The 27,267-nt window shown below is 53.9% G+C and overlaps 2 protein-coding genes across 4 annotated transcripts; one reads left to right on the top strand and one right to left on the bottom strand.

Moving 5' to 3' along the window:
- Positions 1-248: 248 nt before the first annotated feature.
- ACSF2 (acyl-CoA synthetase family member 2) lies at positions 249-25,679 on the bottom strand. 3 transcript variants are annotated; one of them, XM_065896581.1, is made up of 16 exons: positions 25,412-25,679; positions 12,800-12,995; positions 12,295-12,423; positions 12,003-12,056; positions 11,574-11,692; positions 11,289-11,454; positions 10,635-10,730; positions 10,334-10,491; positions 9,956-10,047; positions 9,596-9,672; positions 3,376-3,483; positions 2,028-2,179; positions 1,070-1,211; positions 872-982; positions 659-727; positions 249-390 (listed from the first exon to the last, which is right to left on the bottom strand). In XM_065896581.1, exons 1-16 carry the CDS (start codon positions 25,537-25,539, stop codon positions 340-342), a joined length of 1,848 nt encoding a protein of 615 aa, XP_065752653.1. In that variant the 5' UTR covers positions 25,540-25,679; the 3' UTR covers positions 249-339. The 3 variants fall into 3 exon arrangements, with proteins under 3 accessions (XP_065752653.1, XP_065752654.1, XP_065752655.1); XM_065896582.1 differs by having other exon boundaries at positions 12,003-12,032; positions 12,310-12,423; positions 25,412-25,539; XM_065896583.1 differs by lacking the exon at positions 12,295-12,423 and having other exon boundaries at positions 25,412-25,539.
- CHAD (chondroadherin) lies at positions 5,455-9,419 on the top strand. The gene is made up of 4 exons (XM_065897630.1): positions 5,455-6,265; positions 8,088-8,251; positions 8,512-8,657; positions 8,899-9,419. The coding sequence occupies exons 1-3, from the start codon at positions 5,492-5,494 to the stop codon at positions 8,651-8,653; spliced, it is 1,080 nt and encodes a 359-aa protein (XP_065753702.1). The 5' UTR covers positions 5,455-5,491; the 3' UTR covers positions 8,654-8,657; positions 8,899-9,419.
- Positions 25,680-27,267: the final 1,588 nt, after the last annotated feature.

The raw sequence follows: 27,267 nt of genomic DNA, 5'->3' as shown, positions 1-27,267 counted from the left end.
AATAAAGCTGTTTGTTTTTTTTTAAAAAAAAATACTTCTTGCTGTACTAATCTGGCAACAATGTGAAAAAATATTGTGTTGGTATCTCAAAGGAATCGAGTGAGGATTAAATGAAGTAGATAATGCACGCCAAAGTGCTTAGTACCATCGTTGACAAGGAATAGGAGGTCTGAAAGTGCTTTGGTCTCTTCCCTTCTCCATCCTGTAGCAGCTGCCAAGAGAGCATGCCAGCAAGAGAACAGCCAAAGTAAACAGAGAAGCTCTTTATGCCAAATCACAGAGCCGACAAGGGGAATATGGGGGAAGGGCAGGGAGGAAGGATCCTCCCCAGTCCTTTATTCACAGGTTTAGATGTTGTTCCATCTGCTCTCTTAGTTTGAATTTCTGGACCTAGAGGAAAGGGAAAGGAGTGAGAACCAGGCGTGGGCCCCTGCCAGCTAGGGTGACCAAGCCCAGCTGGTTTGCCTAAGACTGAGGAGTTTCTCAGGTTAAAGCCAGGAGAGTTTGGGGCAAACCAGGATGAGCTGACTAGTTGGTTACCCTACTGCCAGCCTCTCAACAGAATCTGGCCCACCACTCAGGGAGGTATAGGCAGGCCACCTGACCTTCTGCACCTGGGCCCCGGGCTCCCCTACCCCTCCCTGGTCTCCTTACACACCTTTCCTGAGACGGTGAGGGGGTAGTTTGTGACAAACACGATGTATCGGGGAATCTTGAAGTGGGAGATCTGCAGACCAGAGGGAGATAAAGCATGAGGCTGGGCGGGGTCCCACAGTTGGGTGTAGGGGACAGTGGGCTGACAGGTTGGCAGGCAGAGGGTGTTGGAGAACTGAGCAACATCGTGGTGCTTGGGGCGGGTTGAGGGTCCCACCTTCCCTTTGCAGAAAGCCTTGATCTCCTCCGCTGTGGTCTTCTCCCCTCTCTTGAGCTGAATGCAGGCACAGATTTCCTCCCCCATCCGCTCATCCTTCACTCCTACCACCTTCCAGAGTCAGAGATAGATATCAGACATCCCCATCCCCATCCGTGTCCCCTGCTCTTGGGGTCTCACCTGGGCTGGGCACCTCACCTGCACTTCCTGCACCTGTGGGTGTGTGTGAAAGAAGTTCTCGAGCTCAGCGGGATAGATGTTCTCACCGCCGCGGATGATCATATCCTTGGAGCGGCCCAGAATCTTGCAGAAGCCCTGCTCGTCCATCATGGCAATGTCTCTGCAAGGAAAGCCCAGGAGCCGCCTCTCACCTCTGCCTCATCTGGCTGGCTCGCTCACTCATTCAGCAAAAATTTATCAAGCACCTACTATATGTCTTGCACTACTCTAGACTCTGGGGCATATGGCATGAACGAGACATTACTTGGATCGTATAGTCTCATGTAGGAGGCAGATAAAACCAAGTAAACCCATACCTATGGCATATTTTTTCTCTCTCTCTAAACATATCTATACATATGATTTTCATGGCTGGCTTCTTCATATCATTCAGGTTTCAGCTCAAACGTTTCCACCTTAGAGAAGCCTTCTCTGATCACCCAGTAAAGGGAAGCTCCCCTCCCCACCACAGCCACTCTCTCTCTCATGACCCTATTTTATTTTCTTCGTGATGTTTATAAATGTCTGAAATGATCTTGTTTGTATCTGTCTCCCTCCACCAGATGTGTGGGAAGTAAGAGCAGGACCCTTCCCAGTGTGCCTTCCACTGGACCACCGGTGTTTAGAATCATGCTGGCACATGGCAGGTGCATAATTGGAATTTGTTGAATTAAATGAGTGACTGAATCTTGGCTCAGATTTTGCAGGCACTGTCCCAGGTGCTCTCATCTGTGCTGCATTTGGTCCTTCTGGGAGCCCTATTTGGAGACTATGGTCATCCCCATTTTATACATTTTGGAAACTAAGTCTCGGAGATGTGAAGGGACCATCTTGACACACATGTTCTCCCTGTTCTGGTTCAATGTTGCCAGCTCAGCCTCAGGACCCCCAGCCTCCCCTCGGCAGCCCAACTCTCCACACTGCCCTGCCTTCTCACCCTGTCCGGTACCACTTGTCCCGTCCAGTTGCTTCCTCGGTCTTCCAGGGCTCACCCCAGTAGCCCAGCATGACGCAGTACCCTCGGATGCACAGCTCTCCAGGTGTGTTCAGCTCTGCCAGTGTCCCCGTCCCCATGTTCACGATCTGGGCCTGGGACCAGGCAGCTTCAGGCTGGGGCCTCCCACCCTCTCACTTCAGGATGGGGGGCCCTCAGGATGGGGGGAGCTTTGCCTTCCTTCCCCCTAGTAATGAATCCCCCTGGCTCTGCCCATCCCCAGGGAAGGGAGACAAAGGCTGGAGTAGGTCCATCACCAGTCCGACACTGGAGCTGGGCATGAAAGAATAGTTGAGGCCCAGGCCAGGAGGTGCTGAGGAAACAGAGTGGAAAGGAGCTGCTCAAAGGAGGAAGCCTGCGGGGGAGTCAGGCCAGCTGAAGAATTATAAACAATGCACAAGAAAGGGGAGTCTCCTCTTACTTCCCATTAAGCAGTAAATAAAGAAGCCAAAGAGGGTGGCACAGCAGGGCCACGTGAACAGAAAGGTGGCAAACAGGCAGAATCTGAAAGCCTAGTTGAGAGATGAGCCACAGCCAATGTGCAAGGAGAGCTTAGCCTGTGTGCCTCGTGTCTGCATCTGTGAAATGGGGAGAACTACACTTGCCCCGTCTATCCCACAGGTGGGCACCCCAGAGAGTGGCAGTGAGGCTGTCAGACACATGGGAGGGGGCTGATGTCACTGCACACTCACTTCAGGGAGAAGGGCAGTTGGTCCCTGGGGAAGCACTCTGGCAGTGACCCCAGAGGGGCAAGGGCACAAGGTGGGGGGAGGGGGAACCAGGTACGGGCTGGCATAAAGCACCACTGTTAGAGGCTGGGAATTTGAGAGCGAAAGGTGCTCCGGGTCAGCCTTCAAGGTGCAAGGGACCCCCAGAGGAAGAAGCTGCTTGGGAAACTGTTTATGCCAAGCGAAAAGAGGACCTCTGCCAAAGTGAGTGGGGGCGGGTAGGGAGGCAGGGCTATGGGAGAGAAAGAGCTGTGTAGGAAAAATCTCTGTGCCCTGGATCCTCTTTGAGGCTGTTCTGGCTGCCCCAAAACAGACAGTGGGCTTGGCAAAAACACACCTCAGACAGGAAGGGAGGCTGCAGAGAAGTTCAGCTGCGGCTGGCCACTGTTCCAGCTCTTCCCCACTCAGGCCTCAGCCCACAGAGAAAGCCCCAGGCCCGGGAAGACCTTGCTGCTGCGGGCTCCAGCGTCTTGAGTGAGCTGTTTGGATCTCTAACTGAACGCAATAAACATCCCAGGGGGTGAACCCCAGGCGAATGGTGGGACGTGGGGTCTGGGGCCCACCTCTGTGTGAGGCATGACCCTGCCCACACTTTCCGCCTTCTGCTCCACAGTGTCCTCGGTGAAGTTCATGAAGGTCACGGGACTGTTCTCTGTGGATCCATAAACCACCTAGAGGGTCCAGAAACGGCGTTTGGAACAGAGCCCAGGACTGCAGCAGGATGGGGAAGTTACCCTGAGGGAAGGAACCGGGTGGGGGGTGGGGCGGGAAATGGGGAGAGCGGAAAGGCAGTTGAATGGTGGGAAAAGAGGCATATTCGGGGAGGCAGAGGCACTGGATGTATCGCAGACCAGCTCAACTAGCAGGGGGCCGGGCTCTCAGTCTTTGTTCTTTCCTGGAGCAGCGTTACCAATGTCCCAGCCTTCTCCACCTCCTCCCCCGGCTGTCTTAGCACCCCGTTCCTGATTTTGGGCCACAACTTCCCCTGCCCCACCCTTCCAAGCTGAAGGACCCATAAACTTGATGAGAAAGCCAGCCTGCCTTGACCAGCTGGGAGCTACACAGACACAGCCCACCCGAAACCCGGGACAAGTGCCTAGCCTTGGGGTAGGTGGCCCCCAAGTTCTGGAGAGTTTCCTGTAAATTTATTTTCCTCAAAATAAAAATACAGCCAAAGCAAGGATTTAAAAAGCCAGTGGCACACCCCCCCCACCCCCCCTTCTAGTGGTCAGAACATCCTAAGCAACAGAAAACCAGCAGCCAGCCTTGGAGGAACATCACCAGGCAGTGCTCTCGGCCAACTATGACCCCCATCTAGAGGCGACAGGTGAAAGGGGCTTAGGAGAGGGCAGGCCTCCACACCTGAGTGCTGGGTGAAGGGAGAGGGGCTGGCTGCCCTCTGTTCTAGGTTCCTTCCAGCCAGCAAAGACACCAGACATTTTTTCATCCTTCAACCCCACCCTACCCCCCATTTCCTCTGTGTTAGTGGAAATGACTCAGGCATAGCTGGGGTTTGGAGAGACCTGGGGTCTGGCTCCTCCCCTCACCCCCAACACAGACAAGAACCCCTACCAGCAGCCCAGAGCTCGCTTTGGGGCCAGAGCTGAGACTCTGCCTGCCCACTCTCCCCTTTCCACAAAAATGTGGACACCGTGGCAGTCACGTGAACACAGAGACCTGGTCGGCTGGGGCAGGGCTGTCCACAGGATCTAGGGTCGAGAAGCCCAAGCTGTCCAGGGCTGGTCCCTTGTAGCCAGGACCCAGCCCCCTCACCCACCCTCACAGTCCTGGGGCCACTGCCCAGGTGTGGCTTCTGTCAAGTACACCTTGATGCCTCTCTGGCTGCCACTCTGGGAGAACCCCCCCACCAAGGGGTCCTGACCGCTGGGGGTGGGGATGAGGAGATGGGGACATTTCAGGGAGATTAAGGACTGGGGAGATGGTGCGACTGTGCCGGTGGTCTTCAGGTGTTTGCCGAGCCCTGTGGCTCATTCCCCTTGCCCCCAGTTCCCACTTTTCTGGTTACCTTCAGTCGTGGCAAAGGGACATAGGCGGTGCAGGGGACAGAAACTCAAGCCCGGGGCTGGGAGAGAGGGGCCAGAGGCGGGGCCAGAGGCCAGTCCAGGGCAGGGAAGAGCTCCCACCTCCTGAGGGCTGGCTGCGGGTGCAGCTGGAAGGGGAGCCCGACGCCAGAGAGCCCCATTAAAGCGCCGCCGGCCGGCTACTGCGGCGAGACTCGCGTCCGGCTGTCCGGCCCCTCTTCCTCCCTCGCTGGGTCCAGGGCACACGGCCGAGCGCAGAAGGGGGGAGGCGTGGAGGCTCAGACTTGAGCAAACAAATAAGTTCAGGGAAGCCTCCCTCTCTTTGGTGTAAACTCCGGGCCGGGACACACCCATACCCACCCCAGCAGGGGCGGGGGTGGGGTGGGGGTGGGGAAGGGGGTCGGGGTGGGGAGGGAGCAGAATCCGAGGGCAGGGAGATAGGGGACCACACGGTCCCCATGGTGGGGGGGGCCCCTCCCCTTCGAGGGCGGGGGCGCAGCTCCCGGCGGCGTCGCGGCTCCACGTAGGAGCTGGCTCCGGCTGCCGGCTGTGGTCAGGGCCATCGTATAAATAGGGCGGGAGACGGAGCACTGAGGACTTGCCGCTGCCCCCAGCCCCGGCCCCAGGCGTCCCGGCCATGGCCCGCCCGATAGTCTTGCTCAGCCTCGGCCTCCTGGCCGGCCTGCTGCCGGCGCTGGCCGCCTGCCCCCAGAACTGCCACTGCCACGGTGACCTGCAGCACGTCATCTGCGACAAGGTGGGGCTGCAGAAGATCCCCAAGGTGTCAGAGAAGACCAAGCTGCTCAACCTCCAGCGCAACAACTTCCCCGTGCTGGCTGCCAACTCGTTTCGGGCCATGCCGAGCCTCGTGTCGCTGCACCTGCAGCACTGCCACATCCGCGAGGTGGCCGCGGGTGCCTTCCGCGGCCTCAAGCAGCTCATCTACCTGTACCTGTCCCACAATGACATCCGCGTGCTGCGCTCCGGCGCCTTCGACGACCTGACCGAGCTCACCTACCTCTACCTGGACCACAACAAGGTGACCGAGCTGCCCCGGGGGCTGCTCTCTCCGCTGGTCAACCTCTTCATCCTGCAGCTCAACAACAACAAGATTCGCGAGCTGCGCCCGGGCGCCTTCCACGGCGCCAAGGACCTGCGCTGGCTCTACCTGTCGGAAAACTCACTCAGTTCCCTGCAGCCCGGCACCCTGGAGGACGTGGAGAACCTCGCCAAGTTCTACCTGGACAGGAACCAGCTGTCCGGCTACCCCTTGGCTGCTCTGAGCAAGCTGCGGGTGGTGGAGGATCTGAAGCTGTCCCACAATCCCCTGAAAAGCATTCCCGACAATGCCTTCCAGTCTTTCGGCAGATATCTGGAGACCCTCTGGCTGGACGACACCAACCTGGAGAAGGTGAGCTCCTGGCTGCAGGGCTCTGCCCCGGCTCCTTCTTTACTGCCAGGAGGCCAAGGGATCCAGGGCCACAGCTGGGCACCATCCCCTCTCCCCTAAATTTGCCTCTTCCTGTGGCTATCTCCAAGGTGAGGAGCTCTGCTACCTCTGTCCTCATCTTGTCATATTCTCACCCAAAATCCTGCCCTGCTGCCCCTGTCCCTAGTCTCGGCCACTGCCCTCCTACTTAGGAACAGAGCTGGGGCTGCCCTGGCCCCACCAATGGCCCCCAGGAGGCATGTCCAGGGCTCCCAAACCCCCTGCTGTGTGCAGCAGCCACCTCTTCCTGTTGGGCCTTCCACCCCTCCTCTGCTGTATTTTTCCCCCCCAGCTCCAGTAAAACTACCACCCCATAAAGGGAGGTTTGTTTACTGAGGAGCCTTCCAGGGGAGCTGGGCAGATCAGGCCCACAAAGACACCCTGTTCCTGGTGGGGAGTGTGCTAAGATGGGGTGGGGGGGCTGGGGAGTGAGGAGGAACACATACCTGAGGAAGACCTCCTCCATGCCTCCCAGAGGCCCTGATGGATCCCCCATCCCCACCCCCAGTCCACACACATACATTCCACTGCATTCTCAGGTCCATTTCAGCTGAGTGGGGACAGAGGGCCTGCCCCAGGTTGCAGACATGCACCCATGGGTTCCGTGAGGGGGCAAAGGCAGAACCACTCACCACTGTTAACCTTTGGCACAATGACCCTAGGTATCTCCCCATAGGAAAGACTGGCCATGCCTCACTGTGTCCCAGACAACTCACTGCCCTTTGCCCACCCATCTCCTGGCTGTGTCCTCGCTCAGTCCTTCCTCCTCTGTGATGCCCAGCACCTGGCCACGTGGGGCTGCCTTGGGTCGGACTGGAATCCTTCCTTGGGACTAGAAAATCGCTCTGGTGTAGGGGCTCCAGCCAGGAGGTTTGGGCAGGGACCAGGGCAAGGTGGGGGGATGGTCATCAGAGCAGTCTGATCACCAGGGAACTTCACACCCTTCTCTGGGCCACAGGCACAGAGATGAGGGCAGAATCATACCTGGACGGCAACCAGCCTTCATCTGGGTGGACAGAGTCTGCCCGAGCTTGCCCTTCTTCAGCCCCAGCCACTCCCCAGCAGAAGTCAGAGTCGCCCGTGGCCCACCATTGCCAGCGTGGCCTTTCAGTGGGAAGTAGAGCAGGGCAGCAGGGGCTCATTTGGGGCAGGGGAGGCCAGGCAGGAACTGTGACGTCTGGGCCAAGATATGGGCACCAATAGAATGTTTCCTCTGGAGCCAGACAACCTGGCCCAAGACTCCACCGAGGTGGCTCCACAAACAGAGTCTGGCAGGCAGTGAGGGAGCAGTGAGGATAGAGCTGGGGGACATCCCAGGACCCTGGGGGCTGTGGGGAACCTGGGCCCACTGCCCATCGCACCAAACACTGACCAGCTTCACTGTGTGCCAGCTTGGGCCACTGGGGCCAAACTCTGGCTGCCTCCCCAGCCCCAGTGTTTGTGCAGGAAGCATGGTGCCAGGGGAGGAGGAGCTGGATGTGGTCCGGCAGCTACTGTTGACTCCCTGGGCAAGGGACTTAACCCCTCCCCCGCCCCCCGCCAATTTACATATTGGAAACAACACTACCTATCTCAAAAGGTGGTTGTATGGATTAGGTCATCTGAGACAACTTAGTCATACTGTGAAACTCCTCAAGGTGCCACTGCTTACGTCCAGGGAACCACCCTGCTCCTCTGGGGCCATAGAGATGGGAGAGGCTGGACACGGGCTGGGGTGCTCACTCGTGCCCACCTCCCTCCCTAGTTCTCTGATGGTGCCTTCCTGGGTGTGACCACGCTGAAACATGTCCATCTGGAGAACAATCGCCTGAACCAGCTGCCTTCCAGCTTCCCCTTTCACAGCCTGGAGACCCTCACCCTCACCAACAACCCCTGGAAATGTACCTGCCAGCTCCAGGGACTGCGGAGGTGAGAGGACCCCCGTGGTACCCCCAGAACATGCTCGTGTGATGGAGTAGAGACACACTGGCCCTGCACTAAGACATCCTGGGCATATGTCCTAGATCTGCTACCTAATAGGTGTGGAACCCTGGGCACTTCCCGATTTGCATGAAGATGACAGTTCCAGACTACCTTAAAGCCAAGTCAACCTGGCCCCATGGCTCACTGGCCCTTCCTCCAGTACTCTTACTCTCTTCCCCTACCCCAGCAACTCTCTGTCTCTCCAGGTGGCTGGAAGCCAAGACCTCCCGCCCTGATGCCACTTGCATGTCGCCCGCAAAGTTCAGGGGCCAGCACATTCGTGACACCGACGCCTTCCGCGGCTGCAAGTTCCCCACTAAGAGGTCCAAGAAAGCCGGCCGCCATTAAACAGGTATGGCCCAGTGGGCAGGTCCCCCATTCCCTCTCTAGAGATTCTGGAAGTGAGGAGGGTGTCTCAGGATACTTCCCCACCCTGAAAGGGCATGCAGACCCTCCATTTTTGCAGGGAGAGGAGGGGAGGACTGGGGCTCCCCCTCTAAGGGGGAAAATGATGCTGCCCAGGACCACCACCATTCTCTCCAAACACCGTCTAGGTTGTTGGAGTCCTGACACCGATCCTCGCCTCACCGCAGGTCCTGACCCAGCCGGTCCTGGTGACTGGTCTCTGCCTTCTGCCGGAGAAACTACTGATCCTCCCACCTCTGACCCCCACCTTCTCCCCACAGCCCTTGCTGATGCACAGAGCTGTCCACACCTAGACATGTCCTGGCAGGGGACTCGGGCACTGCGGCCCAAGCCCAGCTCCACCGGACGGTGAGAGCTTCAGCACGCCTGGCCCCGCGGCTACGGCTCCTCTCAGAGAAGCTGTTGCTGAGACCCCCCAAGTCCTTTAGAACCGGAACACGGTGGCCATCAGGATGGCCACTCTTCCAGAATCCTCGTCTCTGCTCCCCTTTCCCTGCCATTTGGAAACAAACATCAAATCCTTGCCCCACCCCTTGCTTCTAGGAAGGGTCTCAAGCCCCTACCCCCAACTTTGCCAGCCCCCGCCTGCCAGGACACTCTAGCCGGACACTGGTGCTTTGCCACACATCCTCCCGTGCCGCATTTCTTCCCCAGATTTCTATAAATATAAATGTATGTATGTGTAATATTTACTCCCCTGTCACCTATCTCTGTGACTTGAGAGCTGCCGATTAGGTAAGACTGTTTTTTCTCACATCTGCTTTCTGGAATGACGGCCAGCTGGAGGGTCTTCCTTGGAGACCCAGGCTGGGCTCCTCCCCACTCCCAGCGATCTCTTCTCACCCAGCCCCGTCCTCCACTCACCACCAGTTCCTTCATGTTCAGCTTGTTGATGATGGCTCGGATCAGCTCTGAGGATGCAGGGGACCCACCGATCACACCTGAATCAGAGAGAGGGCTGACACAGCTCCCACCTTCTCAAGGCCCAGTGGACCCTCCCTTCACCTACGGCCCTTTTTAGGAAATAACATTCCCTTCTCTCCCCAACCCCGGACCTATTCCTAGACCAGGCAGCTGGCCTTGGCCTGGAGTCTAGGGACACTGGGGATTTTCCTCCCTCCCACCCATGTTTCTACAGCGGCCTTCTTGCCCCTAAATGAAAGATTGGGCACATACGTAGTTCACTGGGCCAATCCTGGCCTGCCACCCTTGGCCCCATCCCACCTCCACACATGGCTGAGATGTCGTAACTTGAGAAGTCTGGTTGGTTCAGAATGTCCACGAACATTGTGGGGGTTCCGTACAGCAAGGAGCCTCTGTGTGAGGGAGGTACATCTCAGAATCAGGCTTGGAAGTAGAAGGGAACTTCCTCTTCTCACCACCCCACCTGACCCTACAGTAAGGGCCAAGGCTGCAACTGTGGGGAACAGGCAGGGGAAGCTCCTTGGAGGGAGGAACTGGTCCTCTCCTGGGGGTCTCCCACTACCCCGTCTCCATTTCTCCTGGTTGGAGGGAAGAGACATCTTGGAAAGGGATCAGGGCCCAGAAGTGAGGAATAGGAGGGTCTTATCAGCCCACAGATAACTGTCCACTGATGCCTACCTCTCTCTGCTGATGGCCTCCAGCGCCTTCTTGCCATCAAAGACCGGAGAGGACAGGATGAGGGTGACCCCGTGCATCAAGCTCACCATTGTGCCTCCCACGGAACCCAGGCAGTGGTACAGGGGGCTGGGCAGGACCACCCGTGACTTGTCTGGTGGCTGGAGATGGAAGCAGGAGGCTGGGTCTATTGTGGGGCCCCTGGAAGCCAGTTCCTCTAGCCAGCGGGGGAGCCCAGCAAGCTCCCCCCACCCGCCGCTGGCACGGTGCCAGGGAAGCCCTTGCTGGGCCAGCACCCCCTCACCTTCTGGTGCAGTCTCAGGCGCTCTCCTATCATGTTGGAGTTGTTGACAATGTTGTAGTGGGAGAGTGTGGCCCCCTTGGGGCTGCCGGTTGTCCCCTGACAAGACAAGCAGGTGATGGCTTGGCCTCTTTCATCCCATCTCCTTCCCACCCTGGGCCAGTGCATGAAGAGCACTGGACTGGGAGTCAGGAGACCGAGACGGCTGCCCCAGATCCATTCATTCACTCAGTACGTATTCACAAAGATTTGCCACATGCCTAACCGGTGCCAGGTGTTAGGATCCACAGAGGTGGCAAACAAGGTGTGTCCTTATGCCACTCGTGAGGTGGCTCAGAGAACTCTGTGGCTCGCCAGCAGATGCCCTCTCCGGGCCGCAGTCTCCCGATCTGCTAAATGAGGGGCTCTGACCTGTGGTGGCTCAGTGCGTCTGCCCCTGTGCCGGGGACAAGAGGGCCAGGGGAGGTGGGCATGTGATGAGGACACCAGGTGCTGAAGTTTTCCCGGGCAGAGCAGACAGCTAGGGCCGGCCCCGCTAGAAGAGTGCTTGCTCTCCCCTCATCTCCTCTGCTGCCTCCTCCTCCTCGGGGGAGGGCCACATGACGGGCAAGCGTTAGTGTGCCAGCCTGGGCTCGGGACAGGAGACCTCTGCCTTACCGAGGTGAACTGGATGTTGATGGGGTCATGGCAGGACAGGAGCTGCTGGGTGTGCCGGAGCCGGGCCAGATTCTGCTCTTGACTGCCAGCTGCCACCACCTCATCCAGAAGCAGCGTCCCTGGCAGAGGGGCGTCCGCCGAGATGACTGTGGTCAGCTCTGGGAGCCTGGGGGTAAGGGAGCATGGTGAGAGTCAGGGGCTGAGGAAGGGCCCACAGAGATGGGTACGGGATGAGGGGGCCAGGAGGCTGCATGAGGCACGCCTCCCAATCTGGGACACCCCCACCTCTGACTCTTCAAGTGCCCCGGCTGGGCCTTCTCCACCTCTGGACAGATCTGCTTCAGGATGCTGTAGTAATGCTGGGTCTTGAATTGCCTGGGGAACACGAGGGCTTTGCAGCCCACCTGTAGGAGGGGAGCGCCCCACCAGAGTCAGCAGGAAGCCCCAGCCTGGGGATGTGGTGGCATCCTAACAGTTGCTCTCTTGCCCACACACACCACCACCACGACACACACGTGCACCACCCCTAACACACACACTAGCCTGTCTGACCAACAACCCACTCTTCCCACCCACCGTCTAAGGAAGGACAGACTCTGGGGGTCACTCACTTGAGCATGGCCCCCCAGCCCAGGCAGCCCTCTATGACAACTGGAAGCCCCCTGTGCCACCAGCTGGCTCCCCCGCCCCCACCAAGGCAAGGAATGGGCCTACCTTCTTGAGGGCATACTCCACCTCCATAGCCTGGTAGGCTGGGTTCACAGACACCTGGTGGAGACAGAGAGGGTACATCATGTGTCCTGGGCAGACTCTGTCCCTCTCACTGCCCCTCCACCCTCAGAGGCAGCACCCTGTACCTTCAGGCTTCCTCGGTGGGCTTCGGGAGAAAGCACCAGCTGGTCTGAAACCAGCCAGGCACCGGTATGATTCTGGGGCCAAGGGTCAAGGGGGTTCCCCTGAATGATGCCCCCCCACAGCCAGCTGTGCCAGGTAAGCCCCTCCTCACCAGAATGATGCCTGCCTGGGCCGTGGCCAGCTGCATGAGTACCCATGCGTAAGAGTTGGGTCCCCACATGCCCAGACGGTCACCCTTGCGGAGGCCAGTACTCAGGAGCCCAGAAGCAGCTTTGTCCACCTGGTATAAACAGGGCGCAAAAGGGTGAGATGCAGGTGAGCAGAAAGGGGCCCATGACTCGCCCCTTAACCTTTGGCCCAGGGCTTCACATCAGAACCACCTGGGAACAAGGGACAGGCAGATACCTGGGTCTCAGCAGATCTGGAGGGGGCTTGGGAACATGCATAGTTAACCAGTGTCCCAAGAACGACTGATGCAGGAGGCACCTGGGCCACCTCTGCCTCAGTCCCGCCCTCCTCTCCTGACACCCCTTGGGGCTCTCAGGCAGCCCCGGCACCCTGCCCCACAGCTAGGCACCACCCTTGCTGCTCCACCCAGCCAGGGCAGCCTGGCGGCCAGCACCTGCCCACTTTGAGGGTTCAAAGTCAGGACCCACCTCCTCCTTGAGCTGGGCAAAGGTCAACCTGATGTTTTCGTGGTGGACAACCAAGGCCTCTCGGTCCGGGACCCTCTGTGCTGTGGCATCCAGGCATTGCCCCACAGTCTTGTTAATAAGGTGCAATGTGGTATGGCCCTGGACATAGCTGAGGCCTCCAATGGGCAGGGTGGCGGTGCGATCCATCTCTCCAGAACTGTGGGGAGAGGGGCTGTGGGCTCAACTGCACCAACCCGGGCGTCCTGGCAACAAAGGCTGGCACACCCCGCTGGGAGGTAGGCTGCTTACAACGTGTGCGGGATACTCCAGAAACTGTCTGACCCGCCCCATCCCCAGGGACCATCATCATTTAACTTAGGACCTGCTTCGTTCTTGGGGGATCAAAGCTGGAGGCTGACTTCCTGTCATTAATCAGAGAGAAGGTTCTTTTCCCCAACCTACTCCCCAGTTTCCACTCAGTGCCAGGGGCCTGGAGCCTTGGTGCCAAGACCCTGGAAAGGGAAACTAAAGTCAATCACGCTGATTTGACGAAGCAGGGAGGCAGCCTGTGTGGGCTAGGAACGGCCTCATCCTAGACACTGCTTCCTCCTAGTAAAAAGGCCCCTGGGTATATGTCAAAACCCACAGAATAGTCTAACACAAGGACTAAACCTTAACGTACTATGGACTATAGTCAATAATAATGTACCATACTAGTTCCCTAATTGTAACAAATGTACCACACTAATGCAGATGTTAATAGCAGGGAAACTGTGCCGGGATGGGGTGGGGGGTGGGTATAAGGAACTCTATGTTCAATCTGCTCAGTTATTCTGTAACTCTAAAACTGTTTAGGGGGACTTCTCTGGTGGTGCAGTGTTTAAGACTCCGCGCTCCCAATGCAGGGGGCCCAGGTCTGATCCCTGGTCAGGGAACTAGATCCCACATGCACGTCACAACTAAGAGTTCACATGCCACAACTAAGGAGCATGCCAGCCGCAACTAAGGAGCACACGTGCCACAACTAAGGAGCTGGCGACCTGCAGCTAAGGAGCCCGTGAGCCGCAACTAAGGAGCACGCCTGCTGCAACTGAGACCTGGTGCAACAAAAGAAATAAGTTAAATAAATGTACATTTAAAAACATTTAAAACTATTAATTACTAAAACTGTCTAAAGTCTATTAATTAATTAAAAGCAAAAACGAAAAAAGGTCCCCAGCAGTCCAAGTGTCACAGGCCTAGGACTGCTCGTGCCCGCTTCGCTGCCCTGGGTTACAGCTGCTGGGCTCCCACCCACGCCCAGGTGGGAGTGTGGTAGCTCTCAGACCCTGTTCTTATCAGAGAGGGCATGCTCCAGGGCCCTTCCAGGATCCTTCCAGGCCTCCTCTGGGCCACCACTGGGTGGTGTGGGCCCCAGGGACCCTTCCTGATGATTCCGTCCTGCAGCTGCTGAGCTGAAAAGACCGAGCCTGGCTTTCACTGACTGACCACTTATGGCTTATGGGGGAGAATTTCTGGGAAGAACAAGGTATGCAGGGCACAGGGGAGCAAAACTGGTTTTCCCTGTAAATGGGTGAGGAGACCTCATGTCACAGGAGGGCGGGTCCCAGTGTGGGCTGATGGGGAGGCTGTCCTGACTTCAGCGAGGCTGAGCCACACATTGGGAAGCGAGCGAGCACTGGGCTGGAGTTGGGGGCTTGAGGTCTCGTCCCAGGTGTACCACCCGCTGGGTGGGTGGCTGTCACAGACACCTTTGGTGTCCCTTGACGTGTCTCCTCAGTGCATCTCTGGTTTCAGCTGCTGGGACAGTTCCTTGTGGTTCTGTCTGCTCAGGGACTCCCTCAAGTCTCCCCTTCTTAGCTGGACAGTTCTGGGAGGCATCAAGTCCCGGGGGAAGACCCTGGTTGCCTGCACACACCTCATACTGACTTCTCTTCTTGTCTCCTCTCCGCACTCCCTCACTCCTACTTCCTAGGATCACAAATAAATCACCAGCACCCAAGTCCTTGCTCTCAAGAGAATCCAGGTTAAGATACCTGTGTCTTCGTCTCTCTAGGCCTCAGCTTCCCCACTTATAAAGTTTGAGGACTTGGATCAGTGGTTATCCTCAAGGGGATGCTATTTACCTACCTGGGCAACCTTCTCAAAGGGTTGTAGCGAGCCACCTAAGCCAGGTGGTTCCCTCAGGTGTGCTGGAGCAGAAAACAGCCAGATGTCACAGGCCTCTGAAGCCCTGCCAGCAGCCCACACTCAGGGTAACAAACCTAAAGAACTACTAAGGTAGCTCCCTGTGGTCACCATGACACCCCTCAAGAGAGACTGTGTACCCAAATCCTTCACTCACAGGCATACAGTGGAGGGCATCCATTTTTGCTCACTGGGAAACAGATACGCTCTTTTCTTTGGGTTTGCCAAAGTGACAGGTGCAAGAGCAAACATGTGGAGAAAACCTGCTTCAGAAGAAAGCCAACACAGAGGAAAGTAGGAGAGATGGAAAGAGACAGAGAGACAAAGAGAGACAGAAACGGAGACAGGAAGACCCAGTGACAGACTTAATCTTGAGATTGTCGAATACCTAGACCCAGTCACGTGTTAAGCCTACCTACCTCTGGACTTCTCACTGTCAACAGTCAATAAATTCCCTCTTTCAATTTAAGCCAGTCTGGGGGTCGGGGAGGGGAAAGCTGAACTCCATTTGCGACAACATGGATGAACCTAAAGGACATTATGCTTAAGGGAAATAAGCCAGACACAGAAAGATTAATACTGCATGATCTCACTTATATATGTAATCTAAAATATGAACAAACAAATTTAAGCCAGTCCAAGTTCGGTTTCTATTGCTCACAACTGGTGAGTCCTAACTATATACATTTTTTGCGTTCAGTGGCTTACCACTGCCCTTGAAAGCCCGGCAGGCCACTTCCCAACAGCCCAGCATCTGGACTAGAAGGCAGAGAAATACAGATCTCAGCCAGTTTAATGGTCACATTGTCAACAAATCATTAAAGGTGGGGAGCGGGGGGCATCTGCCTGACAACATGGACCCTCTTATTATCAAAGTGACCCGGAGTCCTATTTTGTTTGGAATCTGATTTTCTACACATTCACCATGGTTTTCAGTGGCTTCTTGGAGTGTCTAGTTGGCAAATCGACAGGTTGATTAATGTGCCCTCCCCCAAATGCAGTTCAATTGCCCTGTGTATTATCTCCTTTATCTTCATGGTGGCTCTGATAGATGGTATGAGAGAGACCCCCAGTAGCCCCTTCTCCCTTCATAATACACCCTCGGATGTTCACCTGGCTATGGCCAGGTGGAATAGAGACCACATTTCCAAGCTTCCCCAGCAGGTGGTCTGGTCCAGGAATAAAGTTCTGGCCAAGGGGATTTAAGGAGAGGTCGTGTGTGCAGGTTCTGAGAAGAACCTTTAAAGAGAAGCACATCTTTTTTTCTTTCCCACTGGCTATAATGCTGCCCATGACAGTTCTCTTGGACCACATGGTGAGCTTGGGCACCACAGAGCAACAGACAGAAGGGCCTGGAGTCTGACAGCAGGCTGTACCATGCCGGCCACAGACTGGCCATCTCCTAGAAGAAGAAACTCCCATCTCGTAAAACCACGGTGAGAGGGGATTTTTGTGATACACACTAAGCCAATTCTGAAAAATACAGGTGGGAATTATGAACTCTCATTGTACAGGTAAGGAAACTGAAGTGCAAAGAGGCAAAGTGGGCTGCCCAGCTGGTAAACAGCTGAGCCTGAAGTGGAGAGCTCAGTACCACTGCCCCAGCATTATAGCCTTGCCTGCCCAATCCAGGGAGAAAGGATGGGATGGGTAATTCTCTTCTTTAGGCTCTGGATTTAGTCCCTATCTGATCAACAGAGATTGTCTAATCTCAATTTTATTTTTCCACAATTGTTTACTAATTGAACCCAAGAAACTAGGACTGCGTAGGGCAGGGTTGTGGTGGAAACAGGTTGCTCCTTCAGAGGATTGAAGGGTTCTAGAAACGCATATCAATGCAATTTGCTCATAAACTTAAGAACCACGCATCGTTGGGAAAGACCGAGTGCAAACACCACTGATTCTACTTCCCTCTTTCCTCAGACACACCCAAACGCCTTGGTCAAGAAGGGTGGCCTCTTCTTTTTCTACTCTTAAACAAAGTGGCAGATACCCCATTTAAACCTGAAAAAGACAATAAAGAGATTTGGTTTCAGGAAAAGTTGTTTGCTTGTTTGTGGAAAGTTTAAGGAGTTGGAGCAGGACCGCCAGGAGTCCCAGCTGCTACCAACTCAAACAACTAGAGTAAGCCTTTAGCTACGTGCCCTGGGTACTATAAAACGCCAGGTGGGAGTGGGTCAGCCAGGCGGGAGCTGGGAGGGAACTGGAGACAAGGCACAGCCCCACCTAAAGGTGTCCACAGAGAACGGGCCTGTGAAAATTCAGGCCCGGATCTGCTGCCAGATCTGATTTCACAAGAGAAGTCAGGAAACAAGGATTTAAAAAGAAAATATTTCTTTTGACCTTTCATCTTTGGCAACTAACGTGTTCACTGTTTTATCCTCAGTGCTTCACAGGGCCTGGAATGTAAGAAGTGCTCAAATGAATGAATTATAAATAATGCACATAACCCGATTAAAAATAAGCAAACAGCTTGAATAGACTTTTTTCCAAAGAAGATATATGAATGGCCAACAAGCACATGAAATGCAAATTAAAACCACAATGAAATACCACTTCACGCCCACTAGGAAGGCTGTAAACAAAAAACCAAAATATCAAGTGTTGGTAAGCATGTGGAGGAACTGAAAACTTTTTTTCCATTGCGGAGCACAGGCTCCGGACGCGCAGGCTCAGCGGCCATGGCTCACGGGCCCAGCCGCTCTGCGGCATGTGGGATCTTCCCGGACCGGGGCACGAACCCGTGTCCCCTGCATCGGCAGGCGGACTCTCAACCACTGCGCCACCAGGGAAGCCCAAGACTAACTTTTATGCAATAAGGAAGGGCTGCAGGCTGCCCATGAAGTTCATGTGCTGTCCTCTTGGGCAAGCCTCAGTCCTCAGTCAACATACTCACCCTTGTGTGAGACACAGCTCCAGTTCAATGTGCCAATGCATCTTCTAGCTCATGGCAGATGAGAGGCAGGCTCTCCTCTTCCATCTCCCTTGCACATCACCCCAAGATTCATTATTCAACGCAGCAGCCCAAGTACTGCTCACTGATCCACGCACCATGGGGCTGCATTCTTGCAGGGGTTGGGGGGGGGGCTCCTTTCCCTAACTTTCAGAAAGACACTAGGCTAGTGGTCAATCTGGGAGTAGAGATGGCAGATGCTTGGGCTGGAGGGGACAACTTTTAACTTGTAATAACTGTTTTATCCTGAAATAAAGTTATTTTTATGTACCCACAAAGATGAGTGACACGTTTATACCAGCTACAACATACAACTAGTGTTCAAGAAAATGAAGGAGCTGTTGTGACAAATAAGACCCAAAGAGCACTAGTGAATGGTCATTTTCTTAACTGATGTCCATTTTAATGTGCAGTGGCCACCAAGAGCACAAGAATGACTATGACGTTAAAAGGTCCTCAGCAAAAACTAAGAATTTCGGGGGCTTCCCTGGTGGCTTAGTGGTTGAGAATCCGCCTGCCAATGCAGGAGACATGGGTTCGAGCTCTGGTCTGGGAAGATCCCACATGCCATGGAGCAACTAAGCCCGTTCGCCACAACTACTGAGCCTGTGCTCTAGAGCCCGTGAGCCACAACTACTGAGCCCATGTGCTGCAACTACGGAAGCCCACACGCCTACAGCCCGTGCTCCACAATGAGAGAAGCCACTGCAATGAGAAGCCCGCACACTGCAATGAAGAGTAGCCCCCGCTCTCCACAACTAGAGAAAGCCCACGCACAGCAATGAACACCCAACACAGCCAAAAATAAATAAATTTATGAAAAAAGAATTTCGACCTAAGTCTCTTAGGGAAAAAAAAAACCACCACCTCAAAATAGATCACAGACTGCATGTAAAACATTAGAAACATTTAGAAAACAACATGGGAGAAAACCTTTAGGATCCAAGGCTAGGCAAAGTTTTTAAACTTGACACTATAAGCACGATCTATAAAATTAATAAACTGACCTCATCAAAATTAAAACTTTTCGCTCTGCAAAAGACCGTATTAAGAGGACAAAAAGATGAGATACAGAGTGGGAGAAAATATTTGCAAACCACATATCTGACAAAGGACTAGTATCCAGATTGCATAAAGAACTCTGAAAACTCAACAGCTGAAAAAAAAAAATTCAACTGGAAAATGAGCAAAAGACATAAAGAGATATGTCACCAAAGAGGATACACAGGTGGCAGATAAGCACATGAAAAGTTATTCAAGGGACTTCCCTGGTGGCGCAGTGATTAGGAATCTGCCTGCCAATGCAGGGGACACGGGTTCGAGCCCTGGTCCGGGAAGATCCCACATGCCGCGGAGCAACTAAGCCCGTGCGCCACAACTACTGAGCCTGCACTCTAGAGCCTGCAAGCCACAACTACTGAAGCCCGCGAGCCACAACTACTGAAGCCCACGCACCTAGAGCCCATGCTCTGCAGCAAGAGAAGCCACCGCAATGAGAAGCCCGTGCACCGCAACGAAGAGTAGTCCCCGCTCGCCACAACTAGAGAAAGCCCGCACGCAGCAACGAAGACCCAACGCAGCCAAAAATAAATAAAATTAATCTATTAAAAAAAAAAAACAAAAACAGTTCTTAGATGATATAATATTGGGGACCACAAGGTGTAACTGGGCTGCCCAGTTCAGTGGGCCTAGAAGCCACACCATCTCCATCACTCTCTGCTGGGATAGCCCCTTGACACATTTGTTAGACCTATTCTGAGGCCCCCACTTCTCAGCTTGCCTTTATGCTGCCACACCCAAGAGGTGAAATATTGAGCATAGGAGATCATGTCCTTTTCCCCGTGGTTATCAAGGAAAGCTAAACTGTTTAATGTATAACACACACTTTCATGAATTTTTTGTCAAGATTAATAGGTCACTCCTCCCAAAAGCAACCCTTGATTTTTGAGCAAAAGAAGATAGACACAAGAGTATATTCTCTGAGAGTCAAGAATAGACAAAATTAATCTATGGAGATTAGAAATCAGAACAGTGATAGTCTCTGGTTGGGGAAGGGAATTGACTGGAAAGGGGCACTACAGAAATTTCTAGAACTGTGCTGTCTATATGGTAGCCTAGTCACATGTGGCTCTGGAACACTTGAAGCATGGCTAGTCTGAATTGAAGTGTTCTGTAAGTGTTAAATACACACCAGATTTGGAAGACTTTATGAAATAAAGAATATAAAATACCTCCTTAGCAATTTTTAAAAGATTGATTACCTGCTGAAATGATATTTTGGCTATACTAAGTTAAAGAAAATATATCATTAAACTTATTGCCTATTTCTTATTACTTTAATATGGCTACTAGAAAACATAAAATTCCACAGGTGGCTCACAGTATATTTCTACTGAACAGCACTGCTTTAGAGCGATGGACAAGTTCTGTATCTTGGGGTGTTGAGTAATGGGTGAATACATTTGTTAACATTCATCAAACTGCACAACCAAGATTTGTGCATTTTACTGTCTGTAATTATACCATAAAGTCCCATGATCTTTCCACCACCCAACATAACCTTCCTGAAGGAGTCCACAGCTTACAAAGAACACAGACTACAAAGAACCCCCAAGGTAAGAGCTACAATGAAGATTTTGAGCAAGGCACTCTGTATTGATGGAAGCTTCCCTTTTTTTTTTTTTTTTTTTTTGTTGGTACACGGGCCTCTCACCATTGTGGCCTTTCCTGTTGCGGAGCACAAGATCCGGATGCGCAGGCTCAGCGGCCATGGCTCACGGGCCCAGCTGCTCCGCAGCATGTGGGATCTTCCCGGACCGGGGCACAAACCCGTGTCCCCTGCATCGGCAGGCGGACTCTCAACCACTGCGCCACCAGGGAAGCCCGAAGCTTTCATTTTTAGCTCGAATAAAACTGATGGTGTATATGTGTTTTTGCAGAGAAAGTAAACAGGAAATTATTATTTGAGTCCAGTAAACTCAAGAAGACAGAGGGCCTGAAATACTTGGGGTTAGGAGGCATCCATGCTGCAGATTTTCCCTTGGGTCACTGTTCAGGGCTCATGCGGAAAGTACACAGGAGCCAGGGGTGGAGGCTGATTCAGAACACCTGCCCTTGATGGCATCACTAAGGTACATACAAGGTTTATCTCTTAGCTTTCTAGGGTCAAAACCCTCAATGTTTTCTGTTCACTCATAGAGGACTAGAGAAAACCAGAGAGTCCAGAGGTTAGGAAGAGTTCATAAGGGTTTAAGCATAAGTAAGATTTCATACAAGTATGAAGGCTTCCTACTTCGACCACAGCCCTCTTGGATTCAGGGATCCAAGTCTCAAAGCCCAGCCTCCTTAGGAATCACAGAATGTCCACAGAAATACTGCAGAGTGCTTCTTATCCAAGTGACCTATTTTACAAAGAAACGAAGGTCCAGAGAGGTTGAGGGACTTGCCTAAAGCCATACTGGTCGGGCTGGGCTTGCTTTCCTGTCATTCAGCTCCCAAACCGAGAAATACATGCATGCCAATGAGATTCACAGAACACGATTCCTAAGGTAGAAAAACAGCTTGTTTATTTCTGAAGGGAGAGGCCCCTGGCAGAATTATTGGTTCCTGTCATTTATCAGGACACTCCTCTAGCAAGGCCCCTTTAAGAGATGAAATTACATCCTGTACTTTGGTTTGATCAGGGGGGAAAAAAAGCAGTCCTTTATCCCAACACTCAGCGTAATCAGGGATGGGTCTGTCAACACAACCAGAGCAGCCCCAGCTTGGTTTAAGCAGTTGCCTCTGTCAGAACGGTCTTCCTCCTACTCTCCAGACAAGGCTCTAAACTGTGGGTCTTGGGGGTCATTGTAGGAATGTGCAAAGCCATTGTTACATAAGTACTTTCTGTCTCATAACTCACTAGCACCAGGCTGTGGCTAAGAATTTTCTTATGCGACCTCATTTAACTCTCACCCTCAGACAACACTATTAACACATAACAAAAGTCTCAAGTTTAACTTAGTCCCAAAGCTACCAGCTAGAAAGTGGTTCTTTTGAACTTAGATCTGTCTGGCTCCAAAGTCTTTGTCTGTAGATGGAATAAATAAATAATGTGGGAGATGTTGGGAGGGCTTCCTACGCAGGGTTCAAAAGAGTTCAAGCACAAGCAAGAGTTTATATCAATACAAGTATACAGCCTTCATCCTTCAAACCACAGGCCTACCATTGGAGGGATCAGGCTCAAATTCCAGCTTCTTTAGGAAGTCTTAACTAATCCCATTCCCACCTATCAGATTCTTCCCTGCTTTGATTGACACTCTCCTGGTATAGCATCCTTACTGCCTTGAATCAGTGGGTCTATGATCCTCCCCTGCTGATCCCTTTCTGGCAAAGAAGCCACCGGAAACAAGTTCGTTCATCCTTGTAACCCCCACTGCACCCTCTACAGTAGACTGCATACCTACTGTGTGCAGGGTAGGAGAGGTAACTAAAACCAATGTGTACCAGTCACTGATTACAATGTCCAAATTGGGTAGGAGAGGTAACTAAAACCAATGTGTACCAGTCACTGATTACAATGTCCAAATTGGGTAGGAGAGGTAACTAAAACCAATGTGTACCAGTCACTGATTACAATGTCCAAATTGGGTAGGAGAGGTAACTAAAACCAATGTGTACCAGTCACTGATTACAATGTCCAAATTGGGTAGGAGAGGTAACTAAAACCAATGTGTACCAGTCACTGATTACAATGTCCAAATTGGGTAGGAGAGGTAACTAAAACCAATGTGTACCAGTCACTGATTACAATGTCCAAATTGGGTAGGAGAGGTAACTAAAACCAATGTGTACCAGTCACTGATTACAATGTCCAAATTGGGTAGGAGAGGTAACTAAAACCAATGTGTACCAGTCACTGATTACAATGTCCAAATTTATAGTTTATTTTCTATTACTCCATTTAGACTGGAGTAGTGAGTAAGGATAGCATTACCAAATCCCTTGTTAATCATCTTTGGTAGATTATGGGAAGGGTCTATTTTTCTATTGTGATTTCTACCCAAAAGACTTCCTAGCTTAATATAATCCCCTCATATAGGGACAACATTTTATAGTTTCCAGTACTGGTCCCACCTGATTATAGCCATCCCCCTGGAGGGTGGTCCATGAAGCCCACTCATGCCCTTGCACCAACCATCAGCACTGAGTCACTGGAGCCCCCGCTCTGAGGGTCACACAATTCTGAGAGGCTCGAGCCACAGCTCTCTCTGTCTTTCCCAGCTCTGAGTGTTCCCAACACCCTGGGTGCAGCTGCCCCACCGGCAGCCCCAGGCCAGCGTTAGAGGTCTGAAGGAAGCGTGCTTATTGGAGCTGCATCAGGAATCGCACTGGATTCTGCCCTCCTAGGCTCCCTGAAGCTCCAAACTAGACCATCTGCCTTCCCTGGGGATGGGGTTGTGTGGACAAGGGGAAGGGGGTCTGCAGAACAATGGGCAGCTTCTTCTTTCCTTCTGGGGAAAAAGGCTATGGACAACCCTGACTTTGATGGATAGGGGAATGTCCAGAAGATCCAGGGGCTACATTTAGGGCTGGGCAGAGGCTGACATCTTGGTAACTGGCCAGAAGAGAACCAGGTGCAAGAGGCCACTGAGGAGGGAATCCTCTCCTACCTTCAAATCACTTGAAATTCCTACCCAGACCCCATTTGGAGGTTCTCAGGTACCAACTCTGCCCCAAAGCAAAGGCTGAGAAGAGCAAGTCTTTGTCAATCCAGCATGTAGGTAGCATTAGTGACAAACTCCACGGTTAGGTAACATACTCAAGGTCACGCAGCAGGGAGGTGGAGGGCTATAAACCAAAGCAGTCTGGCTTCAAGGTTCTTGCTTTTTCTTAACAGACAGAACTGGGGATCTGATAGGTAACAGGCATGGGGTGTTTGTCAGCAAGAAAGCAGGCTGTATGTGACCAGGTCAGAAAGAGCAGAGGACAGAAGCCCTGGAGCTTTCCGCACCATGGCACCTAGAACACTCAATAGTGATCATCTTGACTTATCTTCTCCCTCACTAGACTACAAGTTCCCCGAGGACTGCATTCTCTGGCTTTCATAACAATACCCGCCCTGTGCTTGACGTGACGTAGGTTCTCAGGAACATCTGCTGAATGCTTGAGACTCTTGAGGGCTTCTTAAGGACAAAGTAGGTGCAAAATCAGGTCAAAGCATCATGGTCAGTAGGTAAGGCCTCAAGCAGCACAAGGGAGTGGCAGGAATGGGAGGGAATTAGGCCAAATGCTCAGGAAATCTTTCTCTGGACACATGGATCTCCTGACAGAGTCAGAATTTCAATGAGGCCTGGTGCCCCTACTCTGCAATTGTAGGCCTGCAGTATGTAAGAGACCTGCTTTGTTTACACATAAAAAGTCAAAGGTCAGGGGACTTCCCTGGTGGGGAAATGGTGAGAACCGTTTTCTTCATCAGAATCCCATCTGCTGACCTGCCCTGAGCCACTGGGTTTTCCCAGAAAATTAAGCCTAGTGATCTGAAAGCACTGCACGCTTTCTATCTTGAGAAACCAGCAAGTTCAAAACGTTGTGATCTTTGAGCTCTAGCCAAAGAGGAGGAGTTTGCATCTCCCTCCAACTTCATTCCTTTTTTTTTTTTTTTAACCAAGCAGTTCTCAAAGAGAACTTTCGGCTTCTCGTCACTTTTCCATGCCCAGACCTACACTCCACCTGGCATCCAAAACTGTGTCCTGACCCCAGACCTAGCTGGCTGGCAGGGCAGGCTCAGTGGTGCCCAGGCCTCCCCCTGCTGGGCCCTGAAGATAAAAGCCACCACTGATAACATCAGCGGGAGCCCAGCTCTGCTTAATCAACACACTTTCACATCTGTTATCTTACAGGGAGGTAACATTACTTACTGTGTTGCTGTAGAGGCAGCAAAACTACTTGGAAACACATCCTCCACCTGCCAGCCCCCATCCCACCCTCTGCATTGAGGACAGAAGAAAACAGGCCCGGTAAGTAGCAAGGAGCCAAGCGGTGTTTGAGGAGAGGGGTGACTGCTGAGCTTAGTGGCCTAGGGTGGACAACACCGGGTGGAAGATCCCCAAGTTTATCCTTGCAAGGGGTCCAGGTCAGAGGCAGTGTCCTGGGGACAGAGTACAGGCCTTGCCCCTGCCCCTCCCCCTCGGGACAGACTGCTAAAGGCTCCCACTTCTGGCCATCAGTGTGCCCGCGAATGGACGAACCTAAAGTCCCAGACCAGAGCCCAGAGTCAGTGCACGGTCCCTGCCAGCCACCAGCCGCAGCCCCAGTCTGCGTGGGCCAGGCCAGCATTTCCTGTTGCCTAGGTGCCAGGTGCGGGGTACCTACTCTCCCGCGTGTGCCGCCCGGAGGTGGGGCAGCCGCGGGCCTCCCAGCCCGAGCGCGATCAGCCCCCAGCGAGGCTCCGCAGGACCCCCAAGATCCCCTCCGGGGGACGGGGCCCGTCCCTCTCCTCCCAGGCCGCGTACCTGAGGGGACGGACGCCCCACAACCCCACTTCCTGCCAAACCCGGGAGAGGCCGACCCGGGCCCCCAGCACCCCCGGGCTCCGGGCGCACAGCCTCCCGACGCGCAGCATCCCGACGTAGACAGCCATGGCTCGCCACGCCCGCGTCCGGGCCCGAGTAAACTGTTAGTGCGTTGAGGCGGGGCGAGCGCGGAGCGGGCGGGGCGGGGCGGGGCGAGCGCGGAGCGGGCGGGGCGGGGCGGGGCGGGGCCTGCGAGGCTCGTTGGAAGAGAAGGCGTGCGGGTCACCTTCCCCTGGACCCGCCGCCCGCCGCCTCCCACCCTCTTAAAATGGCTCTCGTTTCCTTCTGGATCCGACGTCCCCGGCCCGCAGCCCAAGGCAGGTCTCCCTTCCCAACCACCAGGGGCTTGGGTCTGGGGGCGCAAGAGCGTGTTGATTTCCTAGAGGGGGAGCCAGCGGCGCTGCGCGGCGACGCCAGACGCGGCCGTCCCCCGAGCCGTGTTGGCGCGTGGGTCACGTGCTGCCCCCGTACCCCCGTGGGTTGCCGGCCAGAGGCCAGGGAAGCCCGCGCGAAGCGCCCCCAGCCATGCCGGCTGGAGCAGAGAGCCCGCGGGGGAGAGGAGGCAGCTGGGACAAAGAGTGGCGTGGCTGAGACCGCTGCGGCCCGAGTACTGGCTGAAGACAGACGTCAGCTTCAGAAGGGACTCCATTAACAAATGGAGGGGACCCCCACGTCCCAAGCGTCAGCCTCCCATCCCTCCCCAGACTTCTGCCTTGACCTGCAGTGCACCCTAAGGTGGCCTCAGGCGTTGGAACCTGTCCACCACCCCCACCTCCGCGCCCCAGGCACACTTCCTGAGGCTGAGGAGTGAATGAAAAGTAAACCTCTCTCTCTCCAGACCCTCCCTGTGGTCCCCTGAAGCCCAAGTGTGGTTGCAGGATGGAGAGAAGGTGACTGCCCATCTCTGGACCTAGCTAGGAAAAGAGGCACTGGACAGCAGGTCCGTAGTGTCTCGGTGTAGCCGTGGCCCTTCTTCCAGAGGAGAAGGGGGAGAGCAATTCGGGAAAGACCTTAGCAGGGTGGCCTCCCCTCTCCTGACCCAGAGGCAGTGATACACACTGGGCCAGGAAGAAGGGGTGGCTGAGGGCGGGGCTTGGCCTGAGAAGATCTTCGCCTTTATGTGGGAATTTTGGCTCAACCGAGGTTGTGAGAAGGAGACAACGCCGCTCCTCTTCATAAGCCTGAGAGTGACCTCGATCCCTCTGAAACCCTGGCTCCTGGGGAGGGTCCCCACACTTCAGTTGTGTGCGGATGGGCTTGCAAGGGCCTGCCTTCCTCATAGACTAGCTCACAGACTCTGATAGCCCAGCCCAGGGAATGTGGGGCGCTAGGGAGTATCCCAGGTCTGGGTACTAAGCCCTGCTTGGCAGACTCTGCTACTAGCTTGCTGGGTAGTCATTTCTCCTCTCTGGGCCTGTGAAGTGAGGAGTGGATACTGAGCTTGCAGGCCCTTGCACTTTCTTTGCTAGTTTGAGGATCCTGGAGGGGGAAGGGTGGAATGAGTCCCTCCCGGAACTTTGCTCCAAACTCAGCTTTCCACACACTGGGCTTTCCTGACTTCCCAGACATAGATGTCGTGGAATCACAGCCACCAGTTTCAAGATATCTCCCCCATGCCACCAGGCTCTTCATGCCAGGCTCTTCAAGGACGTTATCTCTGCCCTCACAATCAACCTGCAAGGAACAGGCATGCCTTGGAATGTGTCTCTGTTTTTATGGATAAAGAAATTGAGACCCAAAGCGGTTCAGCTACTTGTCCAGGGTCAAGGTGGGCTCAGTGAACACAAGCCAAGGCT

This window comes from Phocoena phocoena, chromosome 19 (assembly GCF_963924675.1).
Source record: "Phocoena phocoena chromosome 19, mPhoPho1.1, whole genome shotgun sequence".
NCBI lineage: Eukaryota > Metazoa > Chordata > Mammalia > Artiodactyla > Phocoenidae > Phocoena > Phocoena phocoena.
The sequence above is the reverse complement of the archived record's forward strand: the minus strand, read 5'-3'. Positions and strand labels throughout refer to the sequence as shown.

Coding starts and splice junctions, on each gene's coding strand:
- CHAD (XM_065897630.1), top strand. CDS start 5,492: ATGGCCCGCCCGATAGTCTTGCTCAGCCTCGGCCTCCTGGCCGGCCTG. Junction 6,266..8,087: donor ACGACACCAACCTGGAGAAG/GTGAGCTCCTGG, acceptor CTCCCTCCCTAG/TTCTCTGATGGTGCCTTCCT. Junction 8,252..8,511: donor CAGCTCCAGGGACTGCGGAG/GTGAGAGGACCC, acceptor CTGTCTCTCCAG/GTGGCTGGAAGCCAAGACCT.
- ACSF2 (XM_065896581.1), bottom strand. CDS start 25,539: ATGGCTGTCTACGTCGGGATGCTGCGCGTCGGGAGGCTGTGCGCCCGG. Junction 12,057..12,294: donor CCCAGGCAGGCATCATTCTG/GTGAGGAGGGGC, acceptor TGTCTCCACCAG/GTGTCTGTGAACCCAGCCTA. Junction 11,693..12,002: donor TGGAGTATGCCCTCAAGAAG/GTAGGCCCATTC, acceptor CCCCTCCTACAG/GTGGGCTGCAAAGCCCTCGT.